The sequence below is a fragment of the Rhyacophila brunnea genome, unplaced genomic scaffold, assembly GCF_057557595.1.
Source record: "Rhyacophila brunnea isolate RB1 unplaced genomic scaffold, BYU_Rbru_1.0 scaffold_18, whole genome shotgun sequence".
In the NCBI taxonomy this organism is placed as follows: Eukaryota; Metazoa; Arthropoda; class Insecta; order Trichoptera; family Rhyacophilidae; genus Rhyacophila; species Rhyacophila brunnea.
The window spans coordinates 27,250,120-27,264,488 of record NW_028232837.1 but is presented as its reverse complement, the minus strand read 5'-3'; the positions used below and the strand labels follow the sequence as shown (position 1 = coordinate 27,264,488).

Genomic DNA, 14,369 nt, shown 5'->3' with positions numbered 1-14,369 from the left:
TCCCCTGTTATTGTTTTTCCTTTTTCCAAATAGTCAACGAAAATAATTTCACGTGCATCCCAAAGTACAGTAACCATAACCTTACCAGCTGATTTTACGGTTTTCGCCTTCTTTGGACATGGTTTGTCTTCGCAATCCACTGCTTTGACTGTTCTTTCGTCTCGGGAGTATAGTGGTGTATCCATGTTTCATCTACAGTCACAAAGCGACGAAAAAATTCATCCGGATTGCGTTGCATGAGTGACAACAGGGCTTTAGAGGCCACCACCCTATTGCGTTTATTGTCGACTGTGAGCAAACGCGGCACCCATCTTGCAGAAATATTTTTCATGCCCAATTTGTCATGTAAAATAGAAATGACGCTACCTTTTGAGATCCCTGTAACCTCAATTATCTCACTCAACTTTAATCTTCGGTCACTTAACACCATATCGTGGATTTTATTGATCATTTCTGGTGTAGTCACCTCTACAGGACGTCCTGAGCGTGGTTCATCCTTTGTTGATGTACGACCACGTTTAAATTCATTTAACCAGTTATAAATAGTTGCAAGTGAAGGAGCAGATATGCCGTGAACTAAATCCAACTCATTTTTTATTTCCTTTGCTGTTAACCCTTTTATATTAAAATGTTTAATAACAGCTCTAAACTCAATTTTCTCCATTTTCCATTTTTCCATTTCCCACAAGCAATTTTTTTTTTAAATGTACGAAAAACACACAACAACCCGACCAATCTGATTGAAACTTCGCAGCATACTGAATCGGTAGTGCCGCTGCATGAAAACAAACCGCTTACAGTACTAGTCGCGCCACTTGTCGGCTTTTCTAAGGACTTATTGACCCACCCTCGTATTATATAATGCTAAATATTTTTAATAACAGTACTATTTCTGACTGTAGGATAGTATCGAGTTAATTTTGAAGACCTTGTGAATCCAAAATTGGAGGGCAATGGTTCTGTACAGACATGGATGTAAACTGATGCTGGAGAACATCAATACCCAAATCGGGAAATCAATGTTTTACGTTGGAAAAACAATGTTTTTTTATCCATAAATTAATAAAATACTTACCTACTACTTATCATAGTAGGTATTTGGGTCATTCGTACGATCAGCATATTTAATTTCATTGGTCATATGACTTATACCTATGTTTTACAAACGGACTAACAACTGACCTACAATAAATGAAACTGCGATAGGGTTTTATGATTCTCCATTAGTGACAGCGATACAGTAGATTATGGGCCCCACATCATGAAGCGGGCCCGCAGGCTAGGATCTTTTGCGGGCCCCCCTACCTATCGCTATGGATAAAGGCAGTATGACGCTCTACAGTAGCGTTTTCCAAATGGTGTACGCGGTAAAATTAATGTGTATGTTTAGTGTGTTATTGTATATTTGAATACATCTATTTAAATTATGGAGATGTCGAGTATTGATACACAATTAACAATTGTATTGTACAACCATATAACTTAAAATAATATTATTGAAGGAAAATAGCACCGCAGGCGATTTTTTTTACCGTTAAAGCAAATTTTTGATGTGTTTATCTCACTTATCTAGTCGTCTTGCCTCGCCGGGCACCTCCTGAGGCCGGGCCCCCAGGCTAGAGCCCTGTCAGCCTCCCCTTGTGGGGGCCATGCAGTAGATAGATAGAGATACTGATAATTAGATTGATTGCCCATTTATATGAATATCTTATAATTTTTTAATACGTTTATTTAAACGTTATTATTAACGTACGTTCAAGTTTATTTCGCCAAATCTTCCTTCATGGATCCACGCTTCATCAACTGTCACATTTGTGGGGAAAATCTCGCGACAAAATGTCATGACCACGTGCTTTTAATTGCCACAAAAATAAACAACACTCTCTCCTTCACACAGGTTAACAATAAGCGCGCAAGAAAAGGATAAGTATCGTTTTATACTCTAAGAAACTTTACAAGTCATCGGTCAGGTTGTATGAATAAATAGAATGACGTTTACGCGGGTGTCCTGTTTGAAATATTTCATACAATATGACAGCCAGAGTCCTTGTCATACCAAACATGCCTCCTAGAATGAAACACATGTCATGTCAGTTTTCAGTTGTCACTCATTCTGGTTACTACTGAATATTGTTTTCTCTCATTTCTATATAGGTATATATACATTATACTGATCTAGTTACAGTGTTTACAATGGCAATGTCATATCCAGCGAAATTGTACGCCACTAATTTATATTCAATTGGTATGTTTACTAAAGTTGTGCGTGTATTGGTTTGATTGAGATGTCGTGTCCCATTTGCACTAATATGTACATACTTACATATTATGTAATATTTAATTAAGAATCCAGTTGTATAAAATAGATTTTAATTAGTATTTTGTCAATATAGACTGCCAAGTAAAATTACTCCCGCTTTGCCGATGAAACGTAATTCTCATTGAGTATCATGATAGTGAAGGTCTTCTTAGGCCCTCTCTAAAGAGTAAAACAATAGTAATTAATAGCGAGTTATAAACCACTTGGTTTATTTTCACGACAATATATTGTGTCGTTCAACCAATAATAAATTGGCTTGATGCTTTTTTATGTAATTAATTGTTAATAAAAAAATGTGTTTTAAATGTCGTGAAAAAACAACCGTAGCCAGGTATTCTAGTTAGGTACTTGTTAAACGAATTGGAATCTGCTTGGAATTTCAATTTTTCATGTGACAGCAAAAACACACAATGTGATGTGAATGACTTGAATTAATAGTTTACTTCACACATCATCTCATGAGACATGGAAACATGCATGTATGTGTAGATATGTGTAGATATGTTCATATATACCTATTTATTTAAATAATGTTGTCATAATATTTATACTAATATTATGTTTCTCTCTTGTTTCAGGAATACAATCAACCCCAGTTCATCGTATTAGTGAAGCTATAGTGCCAGTGAGTGAATTAGTTTGTTTTGAGAGCAATATTTAGTTTGATGCCATTCGCATAGGAATCGGACATCACAAATTAGTGCAAGTGTCGTTCTCGCGAGTGAGTGGCGTTCCACAAGGACAGCGGTTTTGATGCCGCTCGGGCTTTCGTTTACCTGTGTCAAATAAGCCGGCGCCAGCATGAGCGCGAACAATTGCGACAGCATGTCCTCGTACTTCGCGAACTCGTACATCCCGGACATGCGGCACGAGCACGCGCAGCAGTACGGGGGGGTCGCGCAGACGGGGGGCGAGATCCCCGAAGGAGCCTGCGATCCTGCCGCGCTGCGACCAGCGGCCCCCCACCACTACGGACCACCCTCCCAACCGGGCCAAGGCGTTCCGTATCCTCGGTTTCCACCCTACGACAGAATGGATATAAGAAACGCTCCTTACTACAACCAGCAGATGGACCAGAATGGGGGATACCGACCCGACAGTCCGAGTCAGATGGGCCATATGGGCCAGAAGGCTGACGCATACGGACCTCCCAACGGACACCAAGCTCCCGTCGTGTACGCTAGCTGCAAGCTTCAGGCTGCAGCGGCGGCGCACGGGGGAGTGTTGTCCGGAAGCCCACCCTTGGATCAGAGCCAACAGGCTTCCATGGGTAACCATCACCTGGCGCACCAAGGTCAACAGCACCAAGGGCACCCCGGCCACCAAGGTCATCCCGGTCACCAGGGCCATCCCGGCCATCAAGGGCACCAGGGTCATCAGGGTCACCACATGGGCGGGGTGCCCCCTCCGCATCAGATGCAACACCAGCAGCACATGATGTACGGGGGCGTCGAAGAGCTGAGTCCGCAGCAGCAGACTCAGATGCCACTGCATCAGGCGCCCCTGCATCAGGCGCCCGCACCCCCTGCGGCCGCCGCCTCCCTGCCCAGCCCGCTTTACCCCTGGATGAGAAGTCAATTTGGTGAGTTATCCAATACATAGCTTAAAACCACAGAACGGATTTAGTGTTTGTTCTCAGGCTAAAACAGATTCCATGTTACATTAAAATTTAAAAGAAAACCATCTACACAAAATGTCAAAATGACAGTTTATTATCGTCATCTAGATACCGAATGATAGCTATAAAAATATAAACAACCTGTTTATCAGTCAATCGGTTATGTAGTAACCACTTCAAGTAGAGTATGTATATGTTTTATAACTTTGCACTTTTTTGCTCTTTTTACTACACTGATATCTACGCCTCTTTGCCTGATTACCTCGCATAAAATTAGATCAAATGATATTCATTTGTACTAATAATATAAATGTAGTAATAAATAAATTTATATATAATATACCAATGTCAAAAAAAATATTTTTAGAATATATTTCATCATTTTCATTTTAGAGCCGGAGTGCAAAGTTATGAAGCGTAGTATACTCTAGTAACGTTATAGGTACTTTAGAAAATTAATGTAACACTATGCAGAAACATAACAGTTTTCCTTGTAATATTATTTATATTAGTTGCAACTACGAAAAAAAAATATTCAGAAACGTCCAAACTCAAAATAAAACAAACGAAATAATTTTTAACATGCAAAGTGATGCACATTTTTTTGTATCTTCTAAGAAACATGCAGAAATATCAAATACAATAAATAAATATACTGAGAAACATTTTCAATGAATAAAGCAAGTAACACAAATTATTTACGACAGACAATTTCAATGGTTTTAGTTTGTATAAAACTATTCAAAGCCTATACGATAGAAATGGAAGTCAATAGTTTCGGTACCTACCACAATTATTGAAATGCGATTTTATGAAATGCACAACGTGGTTTACCTGTGATCAAACAAAAGAATTATTACAGGAGCTTAAATCTTTTATGCAAATTCCAGGTGGTTTTGGGTTGCTTAACCTGACATCATAAAAGTGAAGGTTTCTTTTCATTTTCAACTTCTTTACGACACTTTTAGCAAATCGGCTTGAAAAAATATGTCAAGGCCCTACGCTATGTATAGTTAGGTACCAAATACTATCTACACATTGTTATCTATACATTGTACTATTTATACATTTGCCTAAATTAAAATTTTAATATGTATTTTGAAAAATAAAACTTTTATTACGTTAAGCCGGTTAAGCAATGGCTGCAAAATATTTTTAATATATTTGTGCGTTAAATACGAATTCGTTCAAATTTTATAATAATTAGGTTATGGACCTTGTTTGTTTATAATTTTATATCATCTTATTTTCCCGTTTTCGATAGTACAAAAGCTGTTATAATTACTTATTGAATGAATACTTGCAAGACAATAAAATTATCAATACCTTTTGACCGATTCTTCTAGGGGCGCGTCAAGGGTGTTTGCCACATGGGTGCCAGCCAGTGATTATAGTACAATACTATAATTTTAATTACGCGAAAAATGTAAAATACTATAATTTTACGCCAAATTTACCAAAATACTATAATTTTAAAGGATTCAAGACGAAAACTACCACAAAGCCAGCCCAAAATTAACACCCCCACAAATTAAAAAAATATTTTATTGTCATCAAAATATTAGATAATAGCAAAAATGATGACATACATACCTACATACTTATTAAATTATATAAAATTCTGAATTATAATGCAAAACGATTTTAAACGATCGATATGACGTAACTATGGACCACGGAAGCTCAAACTTATAACATAAATTTTAATGGCATGGAAGACAATATACCTACCTACTATCAATTAAACAAGCTCATGAGACAAATTGTTTTTTCTTGAAATATTGTACCTTTATGACTGAGTTAATTTTCTGGTGACTGGTTCGTGGGAATTGCAGCCCCTTAAATCCTTCCGCCCGGGTGTTTTGCACCCCTAACATCCCCGCTTGGCGAGCCCCTGGATACTTCGCTATTTTAGAATCGATACTTTCTTTCGATATGACGGCCCTCCCTATGCTCTATCAAGATTCGTAGCAATGTCGTATTTCAATTAATAAGTATAATATGATTTTAAATTCAGGGCGCAATCAATAAATAAAATTAATCCCATATTTTTGATAAAATACGTACATGCACTATGCATACCTACAGTGGTGTTTTACGACATTGCTACTAGGTACCTACCTAATTTAATGAGCCTTGAGAAAGTTTGATAGTATTATGTCGATTAGATAATATAAGATCTCGTCTCGAGAATTCTCTAAAAATAAGGAAAGGTCAATCTCGAATCTCAATAAATGAATTTTCCGAAATTTTGAGAATACTTATTTCTCGAGAAATCGACAATGAGATTCTCTCGAGAATTCGAGAAATTATTACCTACTAGAAAAATTAAAAATGGTAAATATTGAAACGGAAGAAGAAAACTGTCGATCGCAATCGAAATAGTAAAAAAATCGAGACGTAAACGCTAAAAAAGCCTTCGATTTTGATTCTGAACGGAATATTTTATATTTCCCAGTGAGATTTTTTTTGTTGAGAGAACTTAAAAAAGCTATTTTATTTAACTAAGTTGATTCGCAACGGAACGTTGGCCAAAAAAGCCAAAACCATTTTCATCAAAAAGTAACTTGATTTAAAACCACAAGCTCCTGGTACCTACTTATGTAAAAAAAATGTTAGAATTATTATATAATATAATATAATTAATTCAACATAGCATTATATAAAATACTAAACACGAGAATTATAAACATATTTCAAAAATATTTGACAAGCTTTTATGTAGGTAATTAAAAAAGTGCATCATCAGACAATACACAATTGCTGTCTTCCGGGTCCCAAAAAGCAATAAAAACTAATTGTATCTAGTGAAAGTGAGTGACATGTATGCAAAAATGTAGAGCACGCTTTTGTCACCAAAAATATTCTCACAAAAGAATTCACCTTCTGTTTGGGGTTCCTTACATATTATTACATTGTATGAATTGCCTATTATATTACCAAAGTATTGTTTTGTACCTCGAACTTCTGCACTTTAAATATTGTTGTCTATTTCAGGATAGCTTGCTATCATAAATTTAAGTGACAATATTATTTACAATTGTATTTTGCGAATTTAAAATTGGTTTTACAGACAAGGAGAAGTGTTTCTAGCTTTTATGCAAAGTTTAGTTTTCTGCGAGTATTTGACGTGATCGGTGAAACTGTGTACTTTAACTTAAATAACAGTTTTATAAAAATAAATTTAGCATTTTAATACCTAATTAATTATATTAATAGTTATGGTGATATTTTTATTGCATTTTTACATAATATAATGGTGTTTTATAATATAGTTTAGATATAAACATACACATACTTCATTATCTGTTTCTTATCTCGATGTGTAGGTATAATAATCAAATAAATACGTTTATGATCTAAATTCAGTGTACTAATTACATTTTGAATTAAAACATAATGTGATGGAAACAATAGGTATAGTATAGTTATAACGCTAGTGTTTTGTGTTTATTTTAATACATTTTTTGGTACAGTTCGGTTATGAGGAATACAGCGGAAAACATATTTTGAAAATAGCCGATATACTGAATTATTTGTTAGGGTAATCTAACCAAACCTAACCTAAACTAATCCAAACTAACAAATCATCCAGTATATCGAGTATTTTCAAAATGTGTTTTCCGCTGTATCCCTCATAACCGAACTGTATCCATTTTTTTAACAATCAAATTTAATGTGTATTTTGGTCGTCATAATAGTAGGTTTTAATGATTTCTAATTTAATGGAAGCTAGGTATTTATTGCAAGTTATATTCTGAATCGAAATACTACATAATGAAAAAAAACAACATGACATAATATTTCACATCGTGAAATCGCCAGATGCAGGATTTAAATCCGCAACCCACGGCTTAAGCGGAAATTCTTCCACGCGGCAAATTTGACGATTCCATCTTTTAGCTTAAAATAATAGAAACAACCGTTCTTAATAAAAAATAAATTGCGAAAGAATTAGGAAACATAATAATATACCTATAATGTATTATACACGTTTACTTTATAATACGTTAATAGGGTAATTACATTAAAACTACCACGACAGTAATAAAACGCAGTGGTAAACAACCATATTATCACGGTTTTAGACCTAAATAATATACCTAGGCCATATTTTATTTGGGATTCTTGTGCCAACGATCAAGTGTACGTGGGCACTTACGACCGACGTTTGCCGCCATAAATTTCGAATCAACAAGTGGTACTCTCCGCGCGGCTTTACGAAGGGGTTGTTACTGAAGTAAGGGAGGGTGTATTATGGTTACGGGCGATAATATTGCGATATAAACTTTCACATGCATTGGATATAATAAAATAGTCTACTTCTTCCAATATCTGTGGTGATCGGGTAAAACTACATACTTTAGGGAGAGTGTTGTAGTGGTACTTAGAACATGTAGTGACTCAATACGAAAGATGCAATTTTATACAATTTAGGCACACGTATTTTAATTAATAAATTTAATTATAGGTACTAAAAGTATTAATAAGTATCTAAAAGGATTTTTTTAAATTCTAAGATTTACAGATTACAATTATTTAATTTGTAAGTTTTTGATATATAATAATTTATATAAAGTTTTATAAGTTTTATGGACGGAGTTTTTTCTGTTTCGATAGATTTTTAAATACTTAATTCATATTTTTTCAATTAATTTAAAAAAATCGATGTTTAGATAATTAAAATATTAACTTGAAACACTTTTTATTTATATCTAAAATAATAATCTTTGCTAAACATAAGAGGAGAATAAAATATCAGTATTGTGAGTATAAAAATTATGTCGTTCCAATTTTATTTTGAATGAACGTCATAAAAAGTTTAATAATGTTTTCATTGTACCACAGATGGCAAGAGCCGCGGTTTGAAACTCTGCTAATTTAATTTATTTTGTACGCCAACACGGGCTGTCAGAAACGGATTCTTTATCCACTCTATACAAGCTGAAAATTAAAATAAATTTCGCATTGTTTCCAATGAGATTTTATAATACGGAAAGCTTTTTTTTTCACTTTCATAGATAGATAAGACAGTTAATTATGTTCAGCACGATTTATATTTGCGTGTAAATCATTTTCCAATCAGATAAACGTGACCGGTCTTGTATTGACTACCTATACGGATTTATAATAATTTCACCTAAAATAATTGACTTTTTTCTAACAGTAAGCTGTTTGCTAACCAATATTGCCATAAGTTTGAAACCGGTCAGCCAACTTGGAATAAATAATAATATATCATGTTACGTTATAAATGTAACTAGTTTAAAAATACAAATCATTTACGTTTTGTTTTGACCTTATTACCGTTAAGATAAATTATAATCTTTAATTCAGATTAAAATATATGATTAGGTACTTCACTGACTTGTTAATTTTAAATAGATTATGGATATACCTATTTAATGAATGACTTTTTCATATCATAATTAATCTATCTACCAATATAATATGAACTTGTGTGTGGAGACATAATATAATATTATCTAATTAATCATATAAAGTCAATCTGTAACTCGCGACCCATTTATGACATCATTATTTTATCATGTGGCCCATATATGTTTTTTATTACATAATCAATGTTAAAATTAAGTAAATAAGAGACGAGTAGCGCAACGTGGCATAAAAAGGTGCTTATTAGGCATAACGCGGAAAGATCACAAAATAAATCAATATATAAAAAAAACAGTCAAAAGTTCGCGGTGTGATAGAGGTCGCTAAGCAGATGAAACAGCAATGGGCTCGATATGTCGCTCGGTGAGTGGACAACCGCTGGACAAATGCCATCATGCAGTTTTACCCAAGGGACACTAAATGCCACAGGGACGCCCCAAAGGTCACTGGATATACGAACTCATAAAGTTCGGTTGATGTACGTGGCCGTGAAGAACTGGGAATCAAAACGGGTGGAGGGAGCTGAGGGAGGCTTTCATCCACTAATGGATCGACCCCGATCGATCATGATCATGATGATGAAATAACAGACATACGTTTTGTATTATAGTCAAACACCAAAACTCTATTAGGTATACAAATAAGAAAGATTTCACGATAAACACATTTTTATTTTCAATTAATGAAATGAAATTACATTAAAATTACATATAAGTAGGTACCTAAAAACATATATGTAATTCTTTGATAAATAATGGTTTGATACAAACATAATTTTAATTAAGAACCAGACGTCAAAAAAACATTTAGTATGGGTACCTAATTCAATAGGTGTAAGGTAGGTATAGTATTTGAATAGTAATATTTTAATGACATCATAATATTATATGTCTTTACTTAATAAATATACTTTCAATGAAGTTGCATAGCTCTGATTGATTTTTGATTGGTTCGTACATAGATATGTACCTACGTACATATCTACCATTAAACACTTTATTATTTTTTTTCCAGTGTTTAAAGGCAAGTTTTTTGTTTAATAACTAATAATGCTATGGACATTATGTAATACATCCCTGTAATGAGTGCCACTTAACTATGAATGTATTAAGTATATTTTTTTGTGAAAATTGCATGTCAATAACAATTATTATAATAATTGTGATTACATATTATTATAATGAATGTAATCAAAAACGAATTAGTCGTAAGTCAACAAACAAACATTTTATTTTTTATTCTAGGTATGTGTAATAATATGTTGATGTGCACAAAATAAATTGTGGTTTTATAACTAGGTCTACTAATGCCACAATATTTGATATCTTTAAAAACGAATGGCATTTGATACATATTTAAGTATGAATCATAAACGTGTTAGGTATGGAATTGATTGATTGGATATTAATTTAATAAATAATACATACGTACGAGAGTATATTTTGTGAAAATTGAAATGAATTTTGGTTGATAAAGTTTTGTGTTAGATATTTACCAGTGGCGAAAGGTGGAGGTAGGTTGTTAAAATTCGGCATAAATAGTGCACACTAAATACTGTCAATCAAACGTATTTGTTTTCATTGAACTATTACTACAGTGATATATAGATAGTGTGTGTTAGTTATTAAAATTCGTTTATCTAATATCTTAATTATGTCATTAAACCAAACATAATTTTAGATGTTTTATAGATATAAGGATATTTTTATCGATTGTGGTATGGTTTAGGCAGAGATTAATGAATTTAAAAAAAATTACCAACACCATACCTATAAACTACTATGATTTGGATTAGGCAGGGTTTAACTGAATTTTAAAAACTAACCAGCACCATCTGCAAATTATATTCTTATATCAATGAAAACAATATCGTATGACTGACAAAGTTTAGTGTGCACTACTTATGTAGAATCTTAACAGCCTACCTCCACCCTTCGCCACTGATACCTACCTACCACATATGAATATATTTGAGCATCTCGGGTCACGCCAATATATACAAAGCTGATATTGTAGAGTTTCAGATAAACATAGTGCACGAAGATGACGAAAGTCAAATCCCAGGTGGCGAAATCCGGTTTGTGTATAATAATACTAAACTATTATCAATTATAATCGAATTGGCAAATCATTAATCGCATAACTTATGTTAGGCCATTCGTCCCAAACATAGATAGTAACCACTCTTGCGAAGGTTTTATTATTCACTGCTCTCGGAACAGGATCTGCAAATATTAACTCATTCAGGCCCAATCACATTTATCATTAATAAGTGCGTTTTCTGTCATCGATTTCAACCCCCAGGATCCCATGGAGAAGTAAGCTATCACCTCTCAAATATGACCAAGAATATCGACTTAGGTATGTTAATTCACCGCAGACAGTAGGTACTCTTTTACTCTCAATTCTTAGTGCAGATACCTCTTTCTTGTGGTACCTAATAACTTTCATTTGGCATCTTTTTGTGGATTTTGGCTATATCTTCTAGGTGAACCGTTTTTTTTTTTTGACAATTTGGGCTACAGAATCACTTTGTACTGGGGTGCTCCCATTTGTTTCACAAGCCGCCACTGGGCTCACTATTTTTAATAAAAAAAACCTGTACGTCAAGGTATAATAAAAAAGGTTGTACCTAAGTATATAATATGTAGTAGGAATTACATATACCTACTGTTCATTATCTATCAGTATAACGTATCAGTAAATTTTGTAAATGATTTTGAGATCAAAGTGATTCTACGCTCAGCTGATTTATTACAACAGCAAAAAATAATTAAATCCATGTCATCGCCGACAGCATGTTTTCATCAGACGAATATTTATAGCCGTTAGGTACTTATGTCGTGAGTTGAAATTATAAATGCATTTTGTTGATTAAATTCATTATATGATGCAGGTACTTTGTTACCTAGTTTAGTTATTAGTCAATGTGTACGTAGATGTCTACCCCATTTCGTTTTATTAGTATTTTTTAGATTGAGTCACTTTTCTACAGTCGCTGTCACATACTTAATTATATAGAATATGTGGTCGTCATTTAAAATACCTATTTTAGGTTGCATGTATCTATTTACTGAATAAACTAACGTTTTAAAATTTGTCTCATAATTATAAATTAACTGATAATAATTGACATAATGATATTTAATTATCATCAAAATGTTGTAAAGTGAATACTTATTTTAAATCTAATATTTACGTAGGTAAGTAGATAGGTTCTACCACATAGCCAATATATTATTATCATTCAAACCACTAAAAGCCTATGTTTCTAAAAAGAAAATATGACTAGGCGCATATTTGAGTCTGCGGCTTCAATAAACATTAATCTAAAATAGGGTTAAACATTCCATCTTCACTCGATTGTGCAAATGCCATTATTATTATAAGCAAATTTACGATAGATGAATAATGAATAGTAATTACTGTGTACATACACACAAAAAGTAAATGTGTACTACACACAAAAAGTCCGTATCTATGTAAGTAGGTATCTACTCGGTTACTCTTTACTATCTTATTATTTAGTTTTGATAAATTCATTATGATTAGATACTTCATACGTAGGTATAGTAGGTATGTCAAATTATTAATATTTTAACACAAAACTAAAAATATATAACAAATAATTTGTTTTTTATATTGATACCTAGTTATAATATCTAAATATTTATTGATATAACCGGCTTTGAACGTCTTTCCTCCTACAGCATAATGGTAATGCAGTGTGGTTAAATCATTTTGTTATTTAAATTTAAGTAAATTTGTTCGATGAATAAAGAAATAATATCTACTATTTTAATAATTTTATTGATTTAAGTGTCTGATTTTAAAAATATCGTCTATTATTTTTTCTTGCGGTTTCTATCCAAATTCATGACAAGTAGAATTGACTGGAACATATACTTAAGTAATTAATTGTATGAATTGACGTTTACGTGTTTGTAAGATAAATATTATTTTCATCAAATGCATGTTAAAAATACATCGTTAATATTTATTTCAACGGGGTTTTTAATTTATCATTAGGTACTGTGTCGATTCATTGCTGGATGAAGGTCTCCCGATAGCTCGTTCAACTCTTCTGAATGGCCAGTTTTTCATTAAAATGCATTTCCCTTTAATTGACAGCATGTTTTAAAGCAGACTTGTGGTCATATTTTGCCCCTATATTACAACTGAATTTATCCAGTAATTTACTCACCGTGCGACAGTCTGGCACATTTCCATTTCATCAGTTTGTTGACGTTTATCAATATGTACTTAGTCTTGTCCGACTACATATATATAATATTTTTATAATCTTTCCGTAATATACCTAACATTCACCATTATATGCCAGCTGGTTGCACCAAAAAGACTTTTTTTTACAATGTCTTACTTTAGATGCAACACTTTCACAATGCCATTTAAAGTTATTAATCAAAATACATTTTTAATCATTAATCATTGTGCCACTTATATTTACCGACACTCATCTCTTATTGGTTAGTCCATCTCCCTTTCCGGAGCAATGCCTAACAGTCGCAAATAATATCTACTACCAGCCCAGCTAGCGAGTCATCAGCGGTCATTAATCATTCGGGGCATCAGCAGACGAGTCACAAGTCACAAGAGAGACCGCCTCGACTTGACTTGTCTTATTCTACCCAAGTTTCCTACACAGCACAATCTAAGACGCCATTAGGCGCTGTGCTCTCTTTCTTATAGCTATCCATGCCGCCATACTTAAATTCGAATCTGACAGGGTTGAATTGAGAGATTGGTGCCTGTATTAAAAATTATTATGATTACACATGAAAAAGCTGAAATCAACTGTTTACATAATATAGTGTAAATGCTTTTTCCTCAAAATTGATGGTAGGTATCTACTTATACTTTTTCTTCTAAATCTTGCTATACACGCACACGAAGAAAATACTGTAAATACCTAAATACCTACGAATTATAAATTATAACTCTCTTTTGGAAAGGGTTTGGCGGGGTAATGTGAAAAAAATGAATGAGTACCTATCGAAATTATGTTTAAATATT

The 14,369-nt window shown here is 33.4% G+C and overlaps 1 protein-coding gene across 4 annotated transcripts in view; it reads left to right on the top strand.

The window, feature by feature from the left end:
- The window catches only part of LOC147073402 (homeotic protein antennapedia-like), a 563,252-nt gene that overhangs the window by 499,949 nt on the left and 48,934 nt on the right, over positions 1-14,369 (top strand). For all 4 annotated transcript variants that reach the window (XM_085945488.1, XM_085945489.1, XM_085945487.1 and 1 more), the window contains one exon: positions 2,899-3,902. In XM_085945488.1, the coding sequence (XP_085801614.1) occupies positions 3,122-3,902 (781 nt within the window). In that variant the 5' untranslated portion in view covers positions 2,899-3,121. The remainder of the gene's footprint in view (positions 1-2,898; positions 3,903-14,369) is intronic.